Here is a 27,298-nt window from a genome sequence, read left to right on the forward strand (position 1 = left end):
TATCACATTACAGGATTAAGGCCATGGTTTACCCTAGCAGCTATTGATTATAGAGGTGGTTTTCAAAGGCAAAAATGGGGCATAACTTTCACTGAAAGTCAATGGGTGCCTAACAGCTACTTGTATCTTTGAAAATCTTCACCTATTTTTATTTGCCCAATTGTAATCAAAGATTTAAAAATAAAGTACTAAAATGGGAAACAAATTAGATTCCTACAGTAGATGTAACCAATATTTGTGAATCAGGTCATTTCAAAATGTTGTCAGAAGGACATTCAGAATACTAGAAAGTTTTTATGTGGTGAGAATAATTTCTTACATGACTCTGAAATACACTAGAACAAAGAGTTTTTTTATGGTTAAAGCTCTTCATTTCTGACTAGCATGTTAAGAGCGGTCATACTGCTGAAAATTGTCACCATATGTGATTCTGGCATTATGGGAGGTCATTTCTAAAGTTCATATACCATATTTACTGCTGAAACATGACAGTGTGGATGGATTCATTCTTTTCCTCCCCAGACCACAACTTCCATTGTTTGAAAAATGAGGACATATTTAAATAAGTGATGTATTCTAATTGTTCTCACAGAAAATATTAATTTTCATCAACATAATGGTCACCAGCTCAGAAATTGACTTCAACATTAGGGCCTTCATCTTGCTACCATTGAAGTTCATGACATTTTTTGTTCTGCCTTTACTGAAACCAGGATTGGGTTCGTATTTATTATTTTTTGGTTTATTTTCAGCTTAGCATGGACCACTCTTTTTAGAAATGTTTTGAAATAAGGAGGCTCATTTATGTTACTGAGATAAATGCAAGTTGTGGTAAAGTTTGAGAGCCTGCTTTTGCCCAGATTTTACTTACTCTCGATCCTAACCTCTACACTTCTTTCCGATCCTGCCTAAACTCCCATTGACTTCAATGGGGGCAGCATAAGATCCTTATTATGATAAGGATAGTGATCTAGGAAAAAGCGATATATAAAAGGAGAGAAATAATAATTTCTGAATAAACTACATGCAAAAATTCATATTATTTACAGGATGCTTCTTTTTGTCCACAGAGATCCTCTGTGCCTCTATATTTTAATAAAAAAATAAAAAATGATTTTGGAAGAGTAAAACAGTACTCTTTGCATCGAGAGATCATTAAATAGCATACCTTATTGAATACTTACACACAAATATTAAGCCTCCAAGAAACATCAGAGCAATAGCAGGACCACCAAGTGTAGTCGTTCCACGCACCACAGGCAGGAATGTTGTAACAGGATTAGTAACCGTAACAACAGTAGCAGATGTAACAGTACTACCAATAGTGGCCTGGCGATCATCAATCGTCACAACGTCTGTAACTTTTTCGACAACAATTCTTTTTGTAGCACCAGTAATACATACTAGGAGGGTATCACAAAGACAGGCTTGCAAAGGAATTCTCTGTGGTCGTTCACATCTTCTGCCTTGGCTGTCTATCATATGGATATAGATGTCATAAATGAAAAACTCAATATTTTGAGTTCTCAGCTCTGCAGAGTAACCTTTTGAAAAAAAAAAAAAGAATAATTTAAATTAAGAATTCTGCTTTAAATTTACTCTTTTCTAGACCTTTTGTGGCAATTCATTATTATGGTGTTTACAGTACAGAATATAAAGATTGAGAATAAGATGATACTCTCATGCTGAACCCGCCTGTTGCTGTTGCCTAGCTCTGTTGCTGATCTGCTCTGTGATATTGGGCAAGTCACTTCACTTGTCTGTGTTTAAATGGACAAGACAGACAAAGGGTAGAAGCAAAAGTAGACTAAGTTCTTTGGGACAATGATTACTCTTACTATGTATTTGTGTAATTCCTATTACATTGAGCCCTAGATCCCAGTTGGGGTTCTGGGTGCTATTGTAATATAAATAAAATAATGTATATTCAATTCAAAATTTACACTGTGCTGTTTGGTGTAACATGGTGGCAGGTTCTCCTATGGACCCACCTTCTCGGCAGGTTTTGACTCTTTGGGAGATGCTTAGTGAACCTTCTTGACTATGTTGCGAGTGTGGTTTATTAACTCCACCCTGGATATAAAGGTGGTGGAGTTAATAACTCCACTGAATGAGAAATCTAGGGAGTTGGGGTGAGACATTCTATGAGAAGAAAAGCCAAGCCTGGAGAGTAAGCTTGGTGTGGAGATTATTTTGAAGTGACTTGTTTATAACTCCCCCCCCCAAAAAAAGGGGGTGATTTGACCCTATTCAAAATATGTGGACTTGTATTTACAGCATGGTTGGAACACCATTTGCTCACAGTCACTCTTTAAGTCATGTGATATTGTTTCCAGTCCCTGGTTGGATGTCTTACATAGCTAACTGAAAGAGTAATCTGTGACTATTACAATTTAAAATAGAATCTGAAAACCACACTATAATTTATGTAACTAATGTATTAAACTAATGTAGGGGACACTGCTTCCATTAAAGTCAGTGGCAAAAAACTTCAGGATTGTAGATTGTAATACAAATTGTATTTGCAATTCTAATATACTCATTTCATAAATCAAGTATTCTGTTGAGCAAGAAATTCATGGATAACATCATATAATTAATACATTTGGGATTTTCATGACATGTTCAGAACTCTTTGGGCAATTCACAAAACAAAATAATTACTAGATTAGCTTTAGACCCTCTTCAGCTATACACCCTATACACCATAATTGCAGTGCAGCAAAATAAAATCAAAAGCATAGCTGTCCCATGGAATCTTCATATAGGTTTATATTTTAAAGCTAATAATTTTAAATAAAATGCTAATAATGAGCCTCTTTCTCATCTTACACAGTTGAAAATCAGGAGCAACTCCAGTTAGTCAATGAACTATACCAATATAAAAACTATTCAAGTGAGTTCAGAATGAGGCCCAATAACTGTATTGTCCATCTTAATTTCTATTAGTTGCTTGATTATCATTGTCATCAATCTTACAAATAAACAAGCAAGCAAGAAAACCTTAAATGAGTTTTTATTTCTATGACTTACTATGTTATAAAAATTTAACTTTACTCACCATCTATTGGGCTAATACTCCATGAACTTCTTGCAGGCTGATTAACTATGATAAATGTAAAGGGAGGACTATATAGACCACCGTCCAGATCTTTTGCTGTGATAATAACTGTTGGAGAACTCATACATACTTTTCTCACTTCAGTATGAAGAATTGGACAGTTATAGTAGGAATCGTCAACTGTAAGCACAATGGTACCAGTGGAAGTTTTTGCAGGAACATCTGTCAACAATAATTGGTGTTAAAGAAGTATTCAAGGGGTTGTACATTTTCTTAAAATTTCTTACAGTTACAATTCAAGAATCAAATTTCTAACTGAACCCAAGCCTAACTTTATTTGTTCACACATTGATGGTGTGCTAATTAAAGTGACGGGGTTCAAATTTGCTCTCAGGTTACTCAGGTGTAAATCCAGAGTAACTCCATTGACTTCAACTGATTTAGCACCCATTAAAGTCTCTATGAAATCAATGGGGCTAGTTGCATGAATAAGTAAAGATTTGAAGGAATGGACGTCACTTTGGACTTCCATGGATGTAAGTGAAAACAGAATTTGGCTTCACAACTAAAGGTGGTTGAATAATGGAGAAAAAATTATGTGCATTTGTTTCTGATTATTTTTTTAATTATGGGAAATTTTCAAAATTTTTCCAACTCATTGTTCCCAACTGAGAAACACAGGCCACATTAATATCCCAAATCAAACTTATTTTGCAACTATTTGCTCCAGAAGCTAGAGCTTTGGACTGTTCAGTAGTATATTTGGAAGACATATCCCCATTTTTGATGGCAATGCTTTGTAATTAGAATCCTTGCTGGTTCTAAATCTTAAAATGATGGTGATTATCATTTATTATTTCAGAGCTATCAAAACACTCAAATCCTCCAGGTCTTCAAAGGTGGCAGCCATAAGAATAAATAGCACTCTAGTCTTTGGGTGCAGTACTAGCTGAGTTTAGAAGGCCTGAGCTCAGGACTACCTAAGGTTGATTGATTCATATGTGTTAGTCACACCTGATCTCAACTAACACTGGAGGGAAGGAAACTAGTTAGATAATTTTTAGAACATCCTACACCTGCTAATCTTACTCATGTGTGATCCCATTGAAGATACTCCAGTGAATAATGGTTTGCAGAATCAGACCTATATTAGGGCTAGTCAAAATTTTTCCATCTAAACTGATTTTCAGTGGCTAATTTGGTTTTCATCTAAAGAGTGGCTGCTTTCTGTGCAAAAATCTCAATTTTTCATTAAATATTTCAGCCAAAAACTGAAAACTTTTGGCTGAAAATGAGAGTTGCAGTGCCTTCGGGGAGTTGTAGTTTGCTCCTCATGCCCCATTCTTCTCTATGGGAGGGAATACCGAGCTGGATGACATCTCCCACAATGCATCAGAGCCAGAGACTCCATGATGGTCAGCTTCTCATCAACAAGGAAAGTATGATGCATTTTGGGAGATGTAGTCCAGCTGGGGATCCCAGCCCATACAGGGGAATAAAGGACATAAGGAACAAACCTCAATTACCATCAAATATGAAACCTCCCATTTTTGGCTGAATTATTTTGGCTTTCCAGTTTCTGTTGAAAAATCAACATTTTTCTTGAAAATTTTTTATAAAAATTACAGTTCTTTTCATTTTTTGTTGAAGATTTCCATGTGAAAACACTTGACTTTGAGCCAGCTCCATCTTATACTTTTTGTTCAGAGAAATAGCCACTTTAATAGGATAGGAGACCAGTATTATTAGGGCCAGGACAGTTCTATAAACAAATACAAAATGACAAAGGGTAAATCTATTTTCTTACCTCTTGTAATAGCCAGCAACTCTGCTCTGTACAACCCATTGACTACATAGGATGACTCTCGATCAATAATTTTCTTCAAAGTGATTTCAGCAGTTCTGGAGTTGACGCTGAACCAGGCAGCTGGATCACGTCCCATTATATATCTGTTTTTGGTTTACAAAAACTGCTCAGGATTCTGTTTAATGTAAAGTACTACAAACATGAAAGTACCAGATACTCAGCTTGTATAAATTAGCGTAGTTTCATTGGCTTCAATGGACATACATACATCCTCAGCAATTTCCATCAGCTGAGGATGTGGCCTCAAATTTTGTTTTTATGAGAAAATTATTAATTTAACAGTTATACTGAAATAAAGTTTAATGTGTTGGAGAAATACAAATATACTAACAGGTTTTATAAACTATGATGTTGCATAAGAGTACAATGTTCATTACAGCTTTAAAATATATCTAACAGCAGCCTTCACACTACCTTTCCTTTATCCAGTATAATTAGCATGACAGAAAATCGGCCATATAATACAAGGATAATTCTATTCAGAAGATCTGGTGATATTTTAAACCTTTTAAGCAGACCTCATAAAATTTGTCACCAGAATCCCCTAGTATAAACTCATTACACTGTAATATACTGCTACGTATTTGTTAATTTTAAAATAATATTTGTCACTTTAAGATACTTCCATGTATGCTAAAGTCCGAGTTCTATAGTCCTTAATTAGGTAAATATACCATTGGCTTCAAAAGGAGATTTGCCTGAATAATACCTGGAGTATGGATTGAAGGATTTGGCCTTATATTTCCCCAGATCCATGCTGTTGTTAACATGATATCCCAGTCTAATAGTAACATAGGGCCTAATTCTGCAAACCCTTCCTAACACCAGTGAGTACCACTGAAATCCCATTGAACAGGCCTCTAGTAGTATGATATGACATCATATAGTTATATGACTTCGTATGTTATTTTCTGTTCTATGGAAAATTTCCAAACTCTCTCTCTCTTTCTTCCTATATATGTAATTTTCTATGTATTTAGGTAAATATATAGGCACTAGGAACTAATCCTGCTCCTATGGAAATCATCTGCAAATTATCCTGTTGATAATCTCTATGTACAGACAGACACAAAGTGAAATAAATTGCAAAATTACCACTGATTTCAACAGGAATAAATTATAGGTAGGGTGACCAGATGTCCCAATTTTAAAGGGACAGTCCTGTTTTTGAGGACTTTTCTTATATAGGCACCTATTACCCCCCATCCCCTGTCCCATTTTTTCACAGTTGCTATCTGGTCACCCTAATTATAGGATGAGCTGGTAGTGACTTCTATATTTAAGGTTTCAGAGTAGCAGCCATGTTAGTCTGTATTCGCAAAAAGGAGTACTTGTGGTACCTTAGAGACTAACAAATTTATTTGAGCATAAGCTTTCGTGAGCTACAGCTCACTTCATCGGATGCATTCCTTTCCTATATTTAAGCTACTCTTACTTTCTATTATAAAAAATGATTGTGATTTAAAAAAAATGTCGTCTTCTTACTGAGAAACGAACACCTACATTGTTTGCAGCAGACCTTTCAAATTTGGCAGGGAGAACCCCGCCCCCCCAGGCTAGATGAGAGAATTTCATTGTCTAATTAATTTCTATTCAGGTTCAGCTAAGTTATAAACTGTTAGGTGCTAGCATTTCCCCCCTCTTGCATTTAAGTCTCAGGAAAATTTGGGCAGCTTCGCAAAATAACATGTAACTAAACATGAATGTTCTAAAGAGCTGGGCCCTTGCTGCCACCAAAGCAGTGCCCTGAGAATGCCTGGCAGCCGCCAAAGAACAGGGAAGTAGGGAGAACACCTGGCATGGGCTCCCCTCCACCAAATTCCCCACATCATGCTCCAGACCCAGCACATGTCCTAGCCGCCCTTCTCGTGGCACAGAAAGGGGAAGGTGCCCCTCACTTCTCAGGAAGTGTGAGAAAAATTTGGGCTGGGCTTCCCATTACCACTCCTCGGACCCAGGGTATATAATCAATAGTACATTCTTGGGACAAGTCTTTTCCTTCTGTAGTTTAAGTAGTAGAATTCTGTGCTGCAGAGATAAAAATCCAAGGTTCACCTGCTGATGATACTTGAGGGGATGTGGATAGTTGCAACTGTACATGGAATAGAATTTATTTTTATATTTTTCTAAAAAGGAAATTACAAAAAAGCCTCTTTTTTAAAAGAGAGTTATTTAGATTGCAAAATCAAACACTCAAAAGTTAGGAGATGCCAGATTCATGGTTGCCTGTGCAAACTTATTTGACCCCATTTGTGCATAAGTGTTATGATATAGTTTTTGAAGACATGATCTCATACTATTTTTTCCCAAAGGCTCCAGTCTCCTTCAGTGAATAGACTGGATGCACCAGGTACTAGAATTAAGGATTCCTGGGTGATCATAACACCTACATTTTCTAACTTGCAAGTGCTTGACTTCGCAGAATGTATGTTCTTTTAATGTAGTTTTTTGAATGTAATATATTATGAATCCTTAAAGGACAAACAATTGGATCAGAACAGATAATCTCATGTGACTAAAACCGATTTAGCACCATTGCTTTCCTAGCAGCTAATATTCATTAGGACCAGCCAGCTAGACATTGGCTGGGCAAGGTCCCATACTCATGAAACTATTTGAATTGTCTTTGGCAATACAGGGATGTGATGAATACTAAACTGTCTCTTTGGAATATACATTGCTGTGTAATGTCTTTTAGAAATGAAGAGACAATACTGTTGCTGACTTTCCTAAATGCTTCATTTAAAATGTATCTGTTACCATTTAGGATGAAACATTTTCAAATTATTTAAATGGTTATTTATTGCTTTATTGAGTTAGTTTTTGAAATCTTTCTTGTTTTGAAATGTGCATCCATGCCAGGCTCTGATTCTGTTCCATGGTCTGGAATAGAGGATTCCTTCCTCTCCCTGGGTATTCAGGTGCTCACATTATTATTCAGGCTGGATGCTGGGAGAGGATGTTGCTCACAGAGAGTAAAGACAGTCTTACCTGACATTTGATGCAATTTTTCCAGTTTCCTCATCAGTGGCTGTATATACTCCAACGACGTAATTAGTCATGGCAGCTGTTGATAAGCTTCTTGGCAGAAAAAAGCTCATTGAAGATGGACTAAAGCTTGGTGGTTCAATCACATTGTTTACATTTATTATTAGGGGTGTTCCACTAACTTGATACTGAGAAACAACTGAATGATGGAATGCAGCTTTGTTTCTAACACCAAAACTCAGTGGATAACTTTGCAAGTATTCATAATTCAGTGGCTAAAAATGTTAGAAACAAAGAAATAGGAACTTAGTCAAATCCATAAACACTCAGTTCATTCATTAATTTTAGATGAATGAACACCCCTCTAATCCCAGTGGATACTCTCTTACTGCTGTTAGAAAGGGATGTCCTTTGACTGGACAGCAGGGAACAAGAAATGTCCAAAACACATGCATGACAAGGATGGGGGCTGCTCCCACCTTTCGTTCTTTGCAAAGGTGGTTGGGGCCAGCTGATTCACTGCTGTGTGGCCCCTTTTGTCTATTGAAGCAAGCCCATGATTTTTGAAAGCCACTTACTCTCCAGCTGGGAAGGTATTTTGAGTCAGGGCTGTCTGGGGGAGATCTGCAAAAGGGACTACAGCTAGGAAGCCATTAAAGTTAAAGCTGAGCAGGATCCCAGGACCAGATGCCTGTCCTGCTGAACTCAAACTACACCCAGAACACAACTCCTAGTAAAGCTTAGGAATCCAACAGGGTAGACACAATCCCAGCTGCAGCACTCCAAAGATGTCAACAGCAGCCGCCAGGCTGCTTGCCTCATCGCTACCAGCTTGCCCCAGCTCCACTACAGCGGAACTCTTACACTGTGAAGGAGGGAGTTAGAGTATACCTGTCCTGTACAGCTCCTAAATGTTATGAGACTGGGGGCTCTGACCCAGCAGACTTAGCAGGGGCAGGAACTCCTCTTCAAGTCTCTTTCTGCAGCTGATATTTTTCTTTGGCCTCCTTGCTATTCTAGTTCTTTCTATACTACTCCTCCAAGCCTCTGTCGGGTCTTTTATGTGCCACAGAAAAGAGATTTATGTAGCTGCCTTACAAAAGGGGAGGATTATGTGAGTATTTGCATAGTCACATAATCACATAGTACATGGGGCTTTGCTCAGAACACTGTTATTCTATGTATCACTCTAAATTTAGTTTTCTAATTCTAAAACCAAAATATTTATGCTCCTATAGAGCATAGATAAGTCATATGCTTTAAGACAAAGCACGTATAACTATTAATAGGGGGAACCTAAAGAAAAAAATCCATATGCTATGCTTAATCAAAGTTACATTAAGCTGAAAAAAGCCAAGAAATATAAAGTTAAAATTGACATCCCTTTTTTACTCTTTGTTTTTGCCACAGTGGAAGGAAAGAATGTTAGTCTTAACTTTTATTTTCTTTGCTCTTGCCAATGTGTATTGCTATATGAATAGCATACAGTGGCTATGTAAACCACAGCTCTGGTAAGGAACATGAATAGGGGCATCAAAAGCAAACTACCTGCACAGTGTAAAGACAAGGAGAATACAGTCATTGGCACTATAGGGAGTGTCCTGATGAGAGGCTCTCTCATGGAGGCATAACATGCGCATCCCTTGCCCAGGGTTGCCAGTCAGTGTGAGATAGTTGTGGGACCATAGCCCCTTCCCCAGTTAGGCTCTTTGAGGAAAATATCCAGCTCCACTCTCAGCATGGGATTCTCTTGCATCTTATACACAGGGAGTGCATGATTTGGGGTTCCCTTGCATTTATACACCCCAGCATCTGGCCCTTAATGATATAGAAATGTCATTTTAAAATCTGTGAATTATAATACTTATACATCCTTACCTTAATAACCCTCAGAATACCCTCATTAGTTGCTGGATCTGTTACGAATTCAAAGCAGTTGTCTTCATTGCCAGATATAAAGAAAAATTCTGCCAACCAGTTGTCCGAATACTGTTCATCAGCATCTATAGCTTGTATCCGTAGCAGTTCTGAACTGAGTGAATTTTCCACGATATTTGCTGAATACTAGAATGACAAATGCACACAAGCACTGAAAAGATATTTTGTAATGAAGAAGCACTATAGAGAAGCATATGTTGGTTTTACATTTCTGAAATATGTTATCTTCACAATCAATACTAGTTGTGAAAATATCATGTGCCCCACATAGGGTGTGGTTCTGATTGCTGATTCAAATGTGTGTATTACCTCAGATGTCTCTGAAATCATCCTGGGTGAAATCAATGGGTGTTTTCCATGAGTAAGGACTGAAACAATCCTGCAGATGGACCTAATTTTTCCCCCACTTCATATGTATGAACAACCACTGTAGCTGGTTTCATGAGATGCAAAAGGAACCTGTGTATTTGTCATCAGACTTGTGTGTGTAGACCAGAGGCACTGACTTTTGTTTTTGCCAATGGGTGCTTTTGAAGACGTGTGTTGGGGGGGGCACTCTGCAAATTTTGGGGGTGAGGCTATTTTCAGAATATTTATACGCTTCTTTCATATTCTAGTTATTTAATGACAGGTTTCAGAGTAGCAGCCGTGTTAGTCTGTATTCGCAAAAAGAACAGGAGTACTTGTGGCACCTTAGAGACTAACAAATTTATTTGAGCATAAGCTTTCGTGAGCTACAGCTCACTTCATCGGATGCATTTAATTATTAGTTATTTAATGTATCTTTACATGTATTGGTATCTTTACTATTTTAATAATGATTCAATTGTTACGAACTACATAATTACATTATCATGAATTACAGTGTATTAAGATCATTGCAATCACCTATAAGCTGTCTTCACTAACAGTTTAAAGACATTAGGTCTCACTGTAGCTTTCTGGATGAAACTGTCAGCAGTCTTATTTACATCTAGGTTCCCTGGTATTATTTTGATACAAGTTAAGGACAGCTACATTATTCGGTTGCGTCTGTCCCATTGATGACTGGAGATCATTTTTAAGTCTTCTGAAGCAGGAGAATGAGTATTCCACAGTTCAGGATGATACAGGCACAGTGAGAAGGATTCTTATGAATTTGCAGTACTCTGGAAACACACGGCTGCTACTCTGAAACAAGTGCTTCCAGAGTACTGCAAATGACTCGAAGATGCTTATGCCCAAATACATTTCAGGTTTCAGAGTAACAGCCGTGTTCGTCTGTATTCGCAAAAAGAAAAGGAATACTTGTGGCACCTTAGAGACTAACCACTTTATTTGAGCATGAGCTTTCGTGAGCTACAGCTCACTTCATCGGATGCAAATAAATTTGTTAGTCTCTAAGGTGCCATTAGTCCCCCTCATACAGACTAACACGGCTACCACTCTGAAACCTTTCTTGATGGGTAACAGCTAAATTAGACACCATCCTTTTGTAGGTATAGTTGGGATTATATTTTGCCATGTGTATTACTTTGCATCTATCATTGAATTTCATCTGCCATTTTGTTGCCAAGTCACCCAGTTTTGTGAGATTCCTTTGTAACTCTTTGCAGTCTGTTTTGGACTTAACTATCTTGAATAATTTTGTATCATCTGCAAACTTTGCCACCTCACTGTTTACCCCTTTTTGAAGATCATTTATGAATATGTTGAACAGCACTGATCCCAGACCAGTACAAGACCCTGGTGGGGGGGGGGAGTGGAGGGAAGTACCTATATTTACTTCTCTCCATTCTGAAAATGGACCATTTATTCCTACCCTTTATTTCCTATCTTTTAACTGGAGTGCCTGGGAATGCTTTCAGGATCATCTAAGGATCCTTAATGTAATTTAATGACAAGCCTTTTGTTATCTTAATCACTCTGCCTCTGTTTATAAACAAACTCTCTTGCTGCAAGGACAGAAGTTGTTAGCAGCACAGAACTCACCACATTCCATACTCAAGCTCTGACTCCTGGGTGCTGAGCACCCACTATTTTTTCCCCTTGGGTGCTCGACCCAGGAGCACCCATGGAGTCGGTGCCTATGCTGTAGACCATGGGCCAGGTTGTGGAATGTTTACCTATGTTCGTGAACACTTGGCCATGTGAATAGTACCTTTTTGATAGGACTATTCACAGGAGCAAGTTCTCCCCAGAAGGAGTAAGGGCTTCACTGGTCATCTCTGTGATGTTAGGGCACAGAAATGTTAGTGATGCTACTTTTGATGGGAAAAAAACTTACTGAAGTCTGTGAAAGAGTTGGGAAATTATCGTTGACATCAATAACTTTAATAGCACAATTACAAAGGGAAGAGATTCCATCTGCAGCTCCATCGCGGTCTGAGGCTTTCACAACAAGAGAGTAGCTGCTATGTTGCTAAATTGGAAAGAAAAATGAACACATTATTTACAAGTAAAAACATAAAAACATAATGAAGAGTAATTTCTTGCTGCTCTTTTCAAATACACCAATTTGTTATAGATACAAATATTTGCTATAATACAGTAAAAAACCCATAATGTATCTATGTATTATAAAAAATAAAGCCTTTTCAATCTTCTATTTCACTTTTGTAACACTAAATACATTACTCTCTCTTTCTCTCTCTCTCTCTCCCTCACACACACACACACTTTCTTTCAGACTGAATATTAACATACTGAAGTTTTTACCTCTCTGTCAAGGAAATTTGCTATATGAACTTCTCCAGTATGTTTATTTAGAATAAACATTGATGCACCTGCAGGTTCCTGACTCTCTATCTTGTAGGCAATTTTGGAATTCAAGTGATTTGGTTCATCTGCATCCGTGGCAATTATTTTCATCACCAGAGTAGCTAGGAATTAAGACAATATCACTTAAATTGGCATAACAGCCCTATTTTGTTAATTTAAACTACTCAGCAAGACAAGCAAGCATAAAAACAAGAATAAAAAAGGAATAAAAACAACATGAAAAAAAGAATTATATTACCTATAAGGAGCTATGTTTAGTTTCATTTACTAAGAAAATAATAGAAAGTACTTAATTTAGTAAAAGGGTGGCTGTACTTATTCCAAGTGAAATCTATAGTTTTGTGATCATTAACATTATTTACGCTCCATGGAAGTGGTTATCATGATGTGATAAGCAGGGGTTTGGAAACTTATATCATCAGTGAATTTTTTAAAAGGTAAAATCAGGATTGTAAACGATTTATGATTTTTCCCATATTAAGTGATTTTTATTTAAAGATTAAGAGATATGTTAGCAACCCTAGTATTTTGACATGCCAGCAAATAATCTCACAATAAATTATTGTGTTGTTTGTTGCAGATGATATACTGCACATATAATCACACTATATTTTTAAAATTGCATTCTGATCTCACATATACATGTAGGCTGCATAAACATTGATGTAAGTTTAGAATAACATAGTAACAACAAATTCAAAGTTTGTTTTAATGAAATCATGAAAATCAGACTTCACACTGGGGTTTTTTGGAGAACATCTTCATATTCAGTAGTTTATGTTGATGCCTTCCTGGAATTTTGTATATGCATTTTACTTTGTCGTATTAATTACACCAAAATATGCTTCCATATTTGAATCTATCAAATGAGTTAATTTTATTCACAAGGCTTTAAACTGGACAGCTGGGTTTTAAGTTTCCTTAGGATAAAATTTTGCCTTTACTTTCAATGGTTAAAGTAGATGAACTTTGAAATTCTACGACCTGAGTTATACAGGAAGTCAGACTAAATGATCACAATGGTTCATTCGGGCCTTTAAAAAACTTATGAATACATGACAGGAAGTAGGGGGAGTTCACTGATTTTGTGGCTGTATGTTATCATGGTTGTTGATATCATATGGTTAAACAAATTGCATCATTTTGTGCAATGGGACATGGTAGGAGGAAAAGAATGGGGGCATTTGAAAGGAATCCATGTCCCTAAGCAGGCCTATAGCACATAGTGTGGAGCTGTGAAGGGGAACAACCACTTTGCTCTCAACCATCCTCTCCACCCACTCAAGGATTGCCAGGAGGGGAAACGGAACTGACAGAGCCATTAAGTGTCCCTTAGTTTCCTGTTTGGTGCATGGTACAGATATGGCAATATGTCCCTTTTTCATAAGAGGGAAGAGAATGCTGGAAGAAGCAGATTCTCCCCCTTTCATTTATTGACTTCCAGGGCTTGACTTCACTGCCTTGTGTTAGAATATGACTTGTGAAGAGTTGAGCTAAGTAAATGATGTTTCCCATAACATTGGGATCAATATAGACAAGGACAAGTTGTGGTCAGCATTGAATCAGCTACTTATGCTAAACCAGGTCACAGTAATCAATTACTTTTAAAAAAATGTTTTCTTAAAAAAGCATTACAAATTAAGACCACGTGGAGTAACTTGCAGGATTAGGGCCTAACAGAAAAAAGTTTCTGAATTCTTCTAATATAAAAGTTGGATATATAATATAAGTGTCCATAATTTAAAAAGCAGTAAGTGGTTTTCATCAGATTGGTTTTAAGACACAGTATGGGCTATCACAAAGTTAGGGCTTTGAACTTTCACATGTATAGTCATGTGAGTAATCTTTATAGTCCCATTCAGTTCAATGATACTAATGATGTGTGCAAAGATTATTCATGTAAGTAAGGTCAGTAGGAATTCTCTTGGTAGTAAGCCCTGTGCTTAGGAGGAAGGGTTTGCTGTATTAGGACTTTACTTTGCAATTGCCAATGTCAGCCACATTTTTAGTTATACAAACACATTTTCAGATTAAGATGTATGAGGAAAAGGGTATTATATTTACCCTCAGAAACAAGTAATCAAACTTAAAAAGAAAAAAAAGAACCCATTTCCCTAAAAATTTCTAAATGTGAAAAGAATTACTTTAAGAACATTATGAGCAGATGAAAAAAAGCACGGTAATTGTCTTGCAGTCGCCTCTATTGCAATGGCGACTGACAATTGCTGTAATATGTACCCAGAATAGTTACTTACTCTCCATAGAGCTTTCTTCAATAGATCCCATAAACGTAGCTTGTGAAAATATCGGAGCATTGTCATTTATATCCAGAACTCTGACTCGTAGTTCAAGAGGCGGTTCTAAATCGATACCAGTAAGTGCATGTTTAGCAAAGCAGCGAATCTGGATAAAGAGGGTTACAAATATATAATAATTGAAAAGAAGAAGAAACAAACTCAAATTTTGAAAATAATTATGAATTGAAACTTCCCTTCCCTCTCTGTCAGCATTCATCAAAAGAAGGCATCAAATAAAAAAGAAAGGAGAATATACTGTGGTAATAAATGGATTGTACAACACTTACAACAAATACTGGGGTCAACTCTCGATCAACTATTGATGTTATATTAATTTCTCCAGTTCTTGAATTAATAATAAAGATCCCATAAGGTGGCTGATCAATCCCTATTCCAGAGATGCTGTATACAATTGGCTGGTTTTCTTCACAATCTGATCGAATCTACAATAACAGACAAATGGAAAATATTATGTTTATTACAGTTTACTGAGAACACAAGTGATGGCTTCTCCCCTCAAAAAATCATACAGAATTCTCAGTTACTCTCCTCTTACTCTCCTCTCGGGCCCCGCAGACTGCTTTTTGCCAGTCTTCTCTTTAACATGGTTGGCTGGATGTAGCCCCTGAGAGAGCTTTCCAGTGCTGCTCTTTCAAGATATGTCTACACTGCAATTAAACACCCATGGCTGGTCTGTGTAAGCTGACTCAGACTTGTGGGGATTGGGCTGCGGGGCTATAAAAGTGCAGTGTGAACGTTTGGGCTTGGGCTGGAGCCTGGGCTCTGGGACCCTCCTGCTCTTCTGCCCCATTGCCTCCCTGCACACTAGTCAGACACCATCCCAATCCTTGATCTCAGGGATTCCTCAAAGTGGGTCGGGAAAGAGAGCGCCATTAAAATGTGATAGTGTAGCTGGCATCAGACAGAATCTGTGCTGCACCTCCCAAAAAATGGAGCAGCATTCATGCTCCACTTGTGCTCTAGGAGGCCTCCGTACTGCCCCAAGAATACTCAGTACCACAATCTAGCCCACAGCTTTCTGATCTTATGTGGGTATGGTTATCGCAGTAGAACCAGCAGCTCTAGAGCTCCTTCCCTCTCTTATTCTGCCTTTTTTCTTTTGGACATTATAGGCAAAATCTATATTTGAAGGTCTCCACCAATTAGCTCAGTTAGGTCTCTAGCTTTATCAGTTTTTCTTTGCAACATACTTTCTAATCACTAAACAACACTTACTTTGGCAATTGGATTCCTCCTTGAATTATCTTCTCCTTCCCTACAAGCTGCAGCAAATTTAACCCATTCCCGTTTTTGTCTTCTGAAGGTTTTCCATTGCGCCACACCATTTTCATTCCATTCTTTCACCTTATGTAGAAAGAGTTCCAGTGTCACTATGACAAGCAGTCTGAATACAGTTGTAACAAATATAGACTGGTAGGATTTTAACAGTGTAAGGTACGGAAGACAGTAGATAGTAAACGGTGTGAACATTAGTATAGACTAATGGTCTGTTTATAAAGCTTCTAGTCCCAGAGCCTAAGCCTGCACATCCTTACTCTTGCAAGTTCTTGCTCATGTGAGTAGTCCGCTGACTTCAATAAGACTAGGAGTTTGCAGGACCAGATCTCTTTCCTTAGCAGGTCACATTTAAGTATTTTTTTCAAGTTGTATGGTCCAAAAATATCTTCGCTTACAAAAAACTTTCAATTCTTTATTTAATTTTTAATGACAGTTACATTTTTCATTGTTCAGAAAATCTGCTCTTTAATAATAACTATTTTAATAAATATATTACCTCTACATGAAATCCAGTACTGAAATCCAAGAATACCTGCAAATACAGTAATACAGTTAGTTGAATACAAAGGTTGGGTATCTTTCACTGACAAATCTAAGAAAAATGTACCGAGCCATATTCAGCACTCAATCTGTGTGTTCCATACAAGGAGTTCTGCATGTGACACGAGTAGATATACCCTGAAAGGAGCTGCACAGATGATGAAATTCTTCTTGTCGATAAAAAGCCTGAGTAATCTGGCTTTAAGTGGGTAAAATGTGGGATTGAGAGAGCAAAACCCAGTCCCTACATGCCATTAGGGCCCGGGGCTGCAGCAATGCCCCCTCCCTCATGTGCTACCCTAGCACATCCATGACACTTTGTGAGGAGGCTGTAGAATTGCTATCAATGCTTGGGCATTCCCCTGACACGTGCCCACTCTCCAGCCTGCTACCATCACTGCTTTCTGTGCCTCTTCTGTACAGCTTCTATGTGGGGCTTAAATGGTACAGAGGCCTTTGTGTTAGCCCTCACATTAGTGTGACTTTACCCAGATTTCTTTTCAAGTTTGGATTAAAGGAGCAATTTCACAATAGATAACTTATGAGCATGTGTTAAATGGTTTGATCACAACTAGTAATAATTTCAGAATGTAAACACTCCAGTTAAGAACTGTGATGTAGCCACAGAAGCTATATAACCAATGGTGTAACACTGCTCCCATTTCAGTCAATGGGAGATTTGCCATTTACTTCAGGGAACAGGTACTTCAGTGGGGCTATTTGCCTGGATAAGGTGAGCAGAATTTTGTCCTAATTTTACAAACAATATTCTGGGCTTAGTTTTTTGTTGAAAAAAGTAATCAAAGGAACCACAAAGCAAAGAGGAACAAAGAAATTAAATTGATCAGAAGAAGGGGTGCTAGGGCCATCATTTCTTATCAGAGAATAATAAGAAAAAGAAAAAGCTAGTTTATTCCACCCTTCAAGAGGGAACTCCTCGGCAAAGGCTCTTTCTGTAAAATTAAAAATTAAGAGCCAAGTATGGCTTATTTGCTGTATGGGAAATAAGTCACATCAATAAATCATGGTGATTTTGGGGGGGAACAGGAGGAAGATAGTTCTGATAAAAGCAAGCAAGATGTTCTGATAGAATCAAAAGCAAAGGTCAAGCATTTCACTGATTTACACCCTGTATAAAATCATTGACCTCTCTGGGTCATATGGGGGTAAATCATTATGGGACTTGCCTGATGCACTAAGACTCCCTCTTCCTGATGCATCAATTTGCATTCCCCAGCCTTAAATCCACCACACATATAAAACATACAACACAAGGGTTAACCTTTTCCATTTCTTTACATCTTTATTTCAGTCCTCTACCTAACTTAATTACTCACCAATGTTTATATATTAAAATAATTTGGGGTTATATATATGTTTATATATCAAAACAATGATTGTTCTGTCAAATACTAATCATGTCAAATATATAGCAAAATACTTTTTACACATTGTGTAGGTTAGACATAACATTTCTTCTAGAAATAGGACAATACCAGCTTTTTAGTATCTAAAATAAGAAGAGTTTTCAACATTGTAATAACTGACTTATAAATAGGCATAAATGGAGCTGCCCAGTGATCTAGACTTGGTAAAATGGGCTACTAAGAAATATGATACATAAACTTTAGTTTACAATAAAAACAAGGAGCTGACAATCTTAATGTTCTCAATAATTCATCACATAACAGGGACAGTGTGAACTATTTGTAAAAAACACAGGACTGAGTAATGGAGACCTGTGTTCCAGTCCTGACATTACTACGGTCTTGTATGACTTTGAACAAGTCACTTACGGCTCCATCTTGCATAGGTCGACATTAAGATTGTGAGAAAGAGGTGCTGAGACATCATGAGAGCTGCTAAGGATACTGGCCTGATTGCTATTGAAGTTAGCTGGGCAAGTAGTATAGAACTGGGCTGTTAGGGCCAGATCCTACCTCCACTGAAGTCAAAGACATTCACTGATTTCACTGGAAGTGAAAGTGAATCCTTTAAAGGCTGCCAACAATTTTATATTTAGAAAAAAATATGAAAATCTGTTCTTCCTCTACTTACCTTCTAAGACCCTGAGACCAGGGATCTGTGTTTTCCTTGCAAGAACTGATCACAACACAAACATCTAAAACTGAGTATTGTGTTCTGCTTTAGCATTGCTGATGTCTTCAACTCCTGATGCTGTGGCACAGACTCCTAAGCTTTATCCCTGGCAGGTAAGTGAAGGATAAACTATTTTTCAAACACTTTTTTAGAAAATGTAATTTATATTTCATAATTGTCTGTTCATAATTTAGAATCCTAATGTATTTTTTAAATTAAAAAATTGAAACTTCTTCTTTAAATGTGCATAAACAAAATTAAATAAAAAATGATCTGGCCTGATCTGATTCTGTGAGAGTGGGTTTCTTAAAGAAAGGATTACAAGACAAGGTCCCAGATTTTTTTTTATAGAGATTTATTGGTGTAAAGGCTGCAATTGTTCTTAGTAGATTCATTCCAAAGTTCACGCCTAGACCAATATACTGGCTTGGTTTAAGTATAGGGGGATAGACTCTGCACCACTCTTCATGTGAGAAGTTCTTACTTATATGGATGTTTCCATTAAGTCAAAGACATTAAGTACTGGATGCAAAGCCCAGGGAAGTAAATGGAAAGATTCCCATGGAGTTTAGTGGGCTTTGGATCAAGCCCTAACTGAGTAAGGAAATTACTCATGTCAGTAAAGATTGCAGGATCAGATCCAATATGAAGTTGCTTTGAGATGAGAAAAAGCTCAGGAGGAAAGAGCCATTTTTTAAAATGCAACTTAGTTTAGTTAACTATACTCTTAAATATAGTATACAGGTGCAATTTGTACAGTAAAATTATCAGTTCACAGTATCAGTTATGGATTTATGCCCTGATCTTTCATCTCTTTCATGAGAAAGGAATTCTAATGCGAGTGTTACAGGATCAGGCCTGATTTCCATTTGGTATTGAAAAGGCACACCAATGGTGAGTGGCTCAATGGGGTTGTGAACTTTCTCTTTTCTCACCATCCTTGGCTATCTTTTATAGCCTTCTCTTCCCTGAAGCCCTGCTACTAAGCCCATTTCTCAGTGTACATATGTACTACTGTGCAGTAAGCCACCACAGTTTCACTTGCTCTGCATTTTAAACAAATGAATATTATTCCAAGTGTTGTGGAAGATAAATAATAGTAGTTGTCACAGAAGTTACTATGTAGCCCATGGTAATTTTAACTCATGCATCCTTCCTGTAAACATTTTTCTTCAATGATTTCCTGAATGAGTATATTGTCAGAAGCTAGTCACTTAATACCGCTTGCTTTATTTATTTTTTTTTAAAATCACTTATTTCCAATGGCAATGAGGTTCACAAATGGCAGTTTTGCCCCCTGGGCTCTAATTAGCCATATTGTGAACTGTTTATGCACGTTGGTGACCAGTTACAAAAGTAGTAATCAGTGGGACTGCCTGTGTGACCGCATACCACTGAGCAAGGTTGTACAGTCTGGCTCCAATTTATTAGTGCAAGATGAAGAGAACTGATTATTGGTCAGATTTTGCCACCTGAATTTAAGCTGAGTAGCACCTTGAAATCAAGGAGACTACTCACAGAATAAGGTACTATTCACTTTGAGGTAGGGGGGCAGAATCTGGACCTAAATAGGCAAGAAGAATATTCCTTCTGAAAGGATAACTATAAATGTGGATTGGCTCTTTAGAAAGAAAGAGCTGTGGGTATGTTGGGCTAGTAGCTTTAGCCTCACTTTTAATCTAAAAATGTACATATAGGTGACAATTTAAACATTCAGCTATGGAATGGGATTTGAGTTCAGGCACAATTATTACCCACTTAGAGAGAGAAGGAGAGGATACTCTACCTACAAAGGGCTGCAGTCAGCCTGACAGGTACAAGCCTGCTTTGATGTCAATGCAGAGCTGACCCAACTCAGGGAGAGCATGAAGCAAATTACACCCACCACCGGGAAGGGGGCATGAGGAAAAACCCTGCCAAACATTACACTGATTCAGTGCCTTTTAGCATTTGCTTCCTTTGGCAGAGCTCCTGTGCATCATCTTTGGGAATTAAAATGGAACCCTAAGAGACAGTGCTGGTAGCCTCACTGCTTCCTCTTTCTTAGGATGAAATCCGCTCTGGCATGCAAGCAACCTTTTTGGCCCAGGAACATGTACAAGAATTAGAGAATCTTGCCCAGTGTCTGTATTAATTGGTGTATATTATAAGATGCAACATTGTAACTTATGTTCCATATGTTGACATACTCTAAGATATTCATTAGAATTCCTGTCTTGAAAATGTATAATCACAAAGTTGTGTTAAGGATATAATATTACCACTGCACAATAATTGTGCTAGTAAAGAACCCTTAAGTACTAATCTTTAAGGTTATGAATATTCATAAAATCTTTATTTTCAGCCTTGCCTGACCTGGAGATAACACAGCTGGCAAGCCATGAGAGATACAAGTTTTATACTTGAGATTTTTCCTTTGCTCTTGGGCCCCCACTAGCTGGGAATGTTCTGAACGTGCATCTCAGAACTGTCGGGGGAAGAGAAGGATTTCACGCAACTACACTCCATATTTCCTGTTTGTGAATGGGAAGATTATCTTCACCACTGTCCTCTAGTGGCTGCTCTACAGAAAAAAAAGCCCTGACACTACTTGTGGCTAATGGAGGATCTCTTACTTAGGGGACACATTTGTTTTGAGTCAAGAGCCCTCATGCTACAAGTACACATTGAGCTGATGAATGTGAAGTTTGTATACAGTATAATAATAATGATGCTCTTTTATGTAGCGTTTTTCGTCAGTAGATCTCAAAGCGCTTCACAGTCTTTAGTATATTAATCCTCACAGTATATTTATCTTTTAGTATATTTATCCTGGGAGGTAGGGAAGTGCTATTATTACCATTTTACAGATGGGGACCTCAGGCACAGGGAGGCTAAATGACTTGCTCAAGGTCACATGGGAAGTCTGTGGTGATATATCAATATTAAGTATGTCTATGACACCAAACACCTACATAGTTAAGTGCTGTACTATCTATGCAGCCATTGATTTGTTACATGTACAGCAATAGATGCCATTGAAAAGGTACAAGGTGTGGGGTACACTATTGGAATTTTGGGGCAGGTAGGAAGTTGATTAAAGGGGGAAACTTGATAGTTTTGCTGGAAGCTTAGGGGTTGAGCCTTGGTTCTCTTCAGTGTGCCATCAAGATTTTTGTCCTTTCACAGATCATTAGCCTGTGTGAGGCTTCCTGCTGAAGGGAAGTCCATAGAAGAGCAAGTAGGCATTGAGGGAGGTATTTGCTAGATTGGGGTGGGGGATGAGAGGCTGAAAAAAACCCCATCTTTGTTGGGACAATCTTAAACATTTTTATCTTTAGTCTGTCTCAAAGCTTTGCAATTCAGTTGAATAATATGAAAGACTTGTGCCACTGGCACTGGAGAAAAATCTGCAATAACACCATTAAAGTCACTGGAGCTACTCCAGATTTATACTGCCGTAACTGGGAGCAGAATTTGGCCCTTAGCATTTACATAGTGCTTTGCATCTTCAAAGCAATGTATAGACATTAACTAATCACTAGCTGACTGCCAAGCAATATTATAATATGCAATTATGGAATCCTCCCTGCTCCACTTGCTCACAGCCAAATGACTGAACATGCCCATAACTCCTTTTTTGCTCTGTTTCCCAACATCATTCCTAAGGGGCCTGATGCTATTCTCTTTGAAGTCAAGGGGAGTATTTGTTGATTTCGCTGGGAGGAGTATTGGGCACTCACACTCAATATATTAGTCATCCTTGTGCCACTGTGGTTATGTTTGTGTCAGCATTTTAGGTCACAGACTGCACTCCTTACTCAGCCAAAACTCTCACTGAGTAAAGACCTGTGCGAACAAACCCTTCCTTTCATGAACGTCTAGTTCCAGAGTTCTGTAACTCAACCGTAAAAAAACCCAACCCAAACCAAGCCACTGTATGCTAAATGCTGAGATATAAGGTTGAAGCTAAAGGACTGAACTTTCCCCCTACATATTTAAACAACCCGCATAGTATCTTCTAAATAAAAACAGAAAAGCATATTTCTTATTGCTGTTAGCTTACTGGTTGTCCTTTAATTAACAACTAGTTTCATTTTTAAGGGGAAACTTTATACGATGGCTTTTCTGGTTGTTGTTGTAGATGATGTTAACTTTAAAAAGGCCAGACACTTTCTGTGATATATTGGAGGCTGAAGGCGACACTTATACATGCTATGTTTTCCCAGTCCTGCTCCCACTGGTCTAATGGAAGTTACATTCCCCATGGTAATGAGAGAAGAATAAGGCCCAAAGATTCATTCACTTTTAAATATTTGTATTCATGAAACTAAACACCTTAACAAATTTGTCATCAGGATTTGTTCTCCTCTATCTGATAAATAATACAGGCCAAATCCTGTAGAAATTCTGTGGAGTTCCATTTCTTAACTGACATTAACAGTCCAAAAAATGAATGGAGAACTAACCTGAGTAAAGACTCTAAGGACAATTTTTTTTCAAACTTGAATTTCATAAGTTAGGTACTTAAATCCATATTTAGGCTCCTAAATAAAAATTTCCAGATTTCCAGTGGTGCTTACAACCCACAGTTTCCATTCAGCATCTTTGAAAATCAGTCCACTTTTATTTAGGAGACTAAATATAGATTTAAGTACTTAACTTTAGACACTTTGAAAAATTTGGTCTAAGTTCCTAAAACCAAAGTCTTCCCTTAGATACATGTTGCAACTTCCATTGGCTTCAGTGGGTATTCTACATGCATATCCAAGGGGAGGGTTTGGCCCCCCGCAGCATACTGTAATTATCCCACCAAGTTATGAGTGGACAATGCAACCCATATGTTTGCAATTAGAAGAGAAAGTGAAGAAAATATATGGAAAAAAGTGGCCACGCAAGAGAGGTGGTGAATTTCAGATTGTTATAAACTAACCATCACATGGTAGCTGGAAGGAAAACAGTCATACTAAATCAAACATACAATTTCCACAAAACATGCCCGTGCAAATACAACAAACAAAATCCAGTTTTACACCCTCTTCTCATGCAAGTAATGCCTTTGAAGTCATATGAGTAAGGGTTGCAGAATCAGGCCCACGAATGGGGAAACGTGTACTAAAAATTTAATAGTTGTAGAGCACAGTCTATTTCTGGTAAATTAAGGTTTTCATTTCAGAAATGAATTGAACCCTGCATTCAGAATACTACAGGGTGTACATTTCTATAGCAATTTTATATAGCTTAATTTGTTAATAATATGTTAACCCATCATCAAATATACCACTCACATAGGTGTCTTTCATTAAAAAAAGAAAAAAAGAGATGGAAAACCTAACCTCTAAATCAATGTGAGTTTGGGGTGAGTTGGGAGTACAAGGTTAGGCCTTGTGTCATTTTTTAAAACTGAATTCTTTCATAATTTATTTAATCTCTCTACTTCTATATGTACAAAAAAGCCTCTTTTTCTTATCCATTTGGACTGAGACTGAATTAAAATAAGATCCCTGTAAATTCCAGCTATGAACATTTGACCAGTCCTTCTGTGACAAGAGAAAGACATATTCCAATGGCAGTACTTGATATCTCTGCATAATGACCATTCATACAGCCAAAATGTGGTTAGTGTTTACATAAGCTTTCACTTCTCCTGGTTGAAACTGAAATCCTGACTCAGTCACAAAACTATGGTAAAAAAAATTTTTTTTTTAAATTAAACTGTTGCAGTGTTGAAAGAGATTATTTTTCTACAGTAAAATGTGCACTCGAATGGATGGTAATTTATAGTACAGTTATAGTTTATTTTCACTGAAGTTCCAAACATGAAGAATACCTATTACCATGTGATTTAATAATCCTCATCTTACCTAATGCTGATAATGTTGAATAAAAGGCTAAAATTGTTATTATGACACACAGTATTTCAGACCTGGAAGAGACCTGTATGTTGCATTAAACAAGCAGAAAATAATCTGAATCATAACCTTGTCTGTTTTTTGCCAAACCTTAAAATTATTTACTTGGCCGCTGCCCATGTTGATTAGTTCTACTTTACTGAATGCAAATCTAAGAACTAAGGTTTGCTTAATCTGTCCAAAATAAGCCCTAGTATTTTTTATTCTATGTCAATAATCCTTTGGATAATTTTAGTAGTATTATTTAAAAAGGTTAATATATGTGTACACTTCATTGTATAGATTGTGTGAAACAAACTCCACAAAACAAACCATTGTACAGGGAATCTACTCTTGTTAGTTTTTAGGGCCTTATAATTGTCCTTAATTCTAGTAAAGCAAGATAAACTATGAAAAACAAATCCAAAACTTTAACAGAATATGATGCCAGAACAGAGCACCACCGAATCCTCTGTAATCCTCTTTTATATCTCTCTGGTTTTAGTTAATTTCAGCTTCCTGATGCCTACACCTTACACAACTATTCTGCCTTACGACAAGCACCATTTTCTTTTTTTGCAATAATATAAACAAACACAGTAAGAGAATAACACCCCCAATGTAAGGATTTCTTTATTCTCTACTTTTAGACACTAATGTTACTATGTTAATGTACCAAGCAGTGATGGTTCCTTGCAATATTAACTAATGGGCCAAATCCTGCAATTGTTACTCCGTCAAAACCTCCATTGAATTTAATGAAATGGGAGGTGGGAAAGGGTTGCCTGAATAAAGACTATAGGTTTGATTTATTGTGAAGTAGTCTTAGCCATTATTTTTTAAAGAATGCTGGATTGTTACCCTTGATAAACTGGACAAATGAAGACAAACATACAACCAAATAATAATAATAATTAATCATAATAAATTAATAAAGAAAGAAGCTTGTTAAGAAGTATTTATTATAAATATGTCATGCATTAATAATCAGAATGGTACAATGGGTAGAGTTATACTCAAAAGAAATAATTCTGATAACATTAAAATTAAAGACGGGCTGTTCTTGTGGAAGCTTTTTAAAAGATTCCATTGAAAATGAGCAATGGTTAGTTTCTAAGGCACAATGTTTAAAATTGCCTTATTGATTAATATGAGTTTCGATGTAGTTAAAAGTGGAGGCAGCAGTAAATGTAATCATCTTCAGAAAAGGACTTTGACAGACTTTAAAAGAGAGCTTACAAATATTGTTTTAAAATTCTACTTACCATTAAAATGAATAGAACAACAGTTGTTCTGAAGGGGAGCCAATCCATTGCATCTGATTACTCTTAGATACAAGTCCAAGTGAGTTGTGGTTACCCTGCTGTTCCCTTTCCCCCCTCACTTTGGTGTCAATGTAAAAAGACACTCACTCGATGTTCTTACACCCTAGCTCTGGAGGCGTTCTGCTTCCCTCTGAAGGAATCACTGAAGATGGTGTATAACAGTGTCTGTTTCCCCACCCAAAAATCCTGGGCTGGTCTCAACTGAAACACTTGACAACATCATTATTGCTCCTAGGTAAAAGCTCAGAGACACACCTTAATTCTTATTGAAACAAAACCCTTTGCTGGATACTAAAGAGACCATTTTAAAGAGAGAAGAAAAGCTTTACGGGGAAGATACCAAGTGCATTATAAGTTACAGCACGATGAACAATTAAAATGTTAACTGATCACCTTCAAATGCAGTTAGGAGACTTCTCCTTACTGCCAGTAGACTAAAGGCACATAATGAAATTTAGGAATATTATTGTAAAGAGTGTGAACTTTAACAAATGACTAGTTCATCTGAAAATACATATCCAATTCCTAGAGAAGAGTAAAACCAGTATCTGTCTTCTGGGCCAGACGTAGCCCAGGTCCATCTACACTGTATGTGCAATTAGGAAGAATAAACTAACTTGTCGCAAGAAAGATCATACAATATTTTGATAAAAAAAGCTTTATTTATTGGGTTATAAAAACATCAGAAGTATCTAGGTTAAGAAACCAAGCCCTTATGATCCTATTAACTGCTGTGCTTTGACACGATCTTTTTTCCTGCCATCAGTCAACTCCTCCCTTGTGCTACCAACTGGAAACAGAGATGCTGCAGAGTACATCCTCTGAAGCAGGAATCCTGCTGGCCATGATTAGAGCTCTCATGGCAGGCCAAGGAGATGTTATATGGAACTCAGTTGGGGCCAAATTCTCAATGGTCCTTGAACAAGTGTATGAGAGAAGAAGGCCTCAAGGAGCTTTCCTCTCTTTACAGCCAACTTAGGGGTGGGCCAAAATTGCACTTGAGAATACAGAGAATGAAGAGACATCACCCCCAGGTGCACAAGCCACCCCAAAATGGACAGGAAGAAGGTGGGGTAACAGCCTCACCTTCTCCCCAAACCAGCCAGTTTCCTAAAGGGTGGTGTAATGGGTGTGCCCCTGTGCACTTGGGGAATTCTAGGAGCAGTCTGCCTCCCTGAGGCACAATGGGCTTGCAACGTACTAAGAATCTCTTGAGATGAGTTCAGTGGGACCTGAGAGTGCTCAGCACTCAG

The 27,298-nt window shown here is 37.5% G+C and overlaps 1 protein-coding gene across 1 annotated transcript in view; it reads right to left on the reverse strand.

Annotated features, from left to right (window-relative positions):
- The window catches only part of LOC311516743 (uncharacterized protein), a 97,380-nt gene extending 71,197 nt beyond the window's left edge, over positions 1-26,183 (reverse strand). Inside the window, exons 1-12 of the mRNA XM_084621086.1 lie at positions 25,986-26,183; positions 16,707-16,742; positions 16,148-16,276; positions 15,199-15,354; positions 14,870-15,017; positions 12,552-12,715; positions 12,121-12,255; positions 9,795-9,980; positions 7,920-8,191; positions 4,869-5,011; positions 3,062-3,283; positions 1,185-1,544 (exon numbers count right to left, since the gene is read on the reverse strand). Coding sequence (XP_084477212.1) covers positions 1,185-1,544; positions 3,062-3,283; positions 4,869-5,011; positions 7,920-8,191; positions 9,795-9,980; positions 12,121-12,255; positions 12,552-12,715; positions 14,870-15,017; positions 15,199-15,354; positions 16,148-16,276; positions 16,707-16,742; positions 25,986-26,033 — 1,999 coding nt within the window. The 5' untranslated portion in view covers positions 26,034-26,183. The remainder of the gene's footprint in view (positions 1-1,184; positions 1,545-3,061; positions 3,284-4,868; positions 5,012-7,919; positions 8,192-9,794; positions 9,981-12,120; positions 12,256-12,551; positions 12,716-14,869; positions 15,018-15,198; positions 15,355-16,147; positions 16,277-16,706; positions 16,743-25,985) is intronic.
- Positions 26,184-27,298: the final 1,115 nt, after the last annotated feature.

The sequence above is a fragment of the Lepidochelys olivacea genome (genome assembly GCF_965140295.1).
Source record: "Lepidochelys olivacea isolate rLepOli2 genome assembly, chromosome: 2".
Taxonomy (NCBI): Eukaryota; Metazoa; Chordata; order Testudines; family Cheloniidae; genus Lepidochelys; species Lepidochelys olivacea.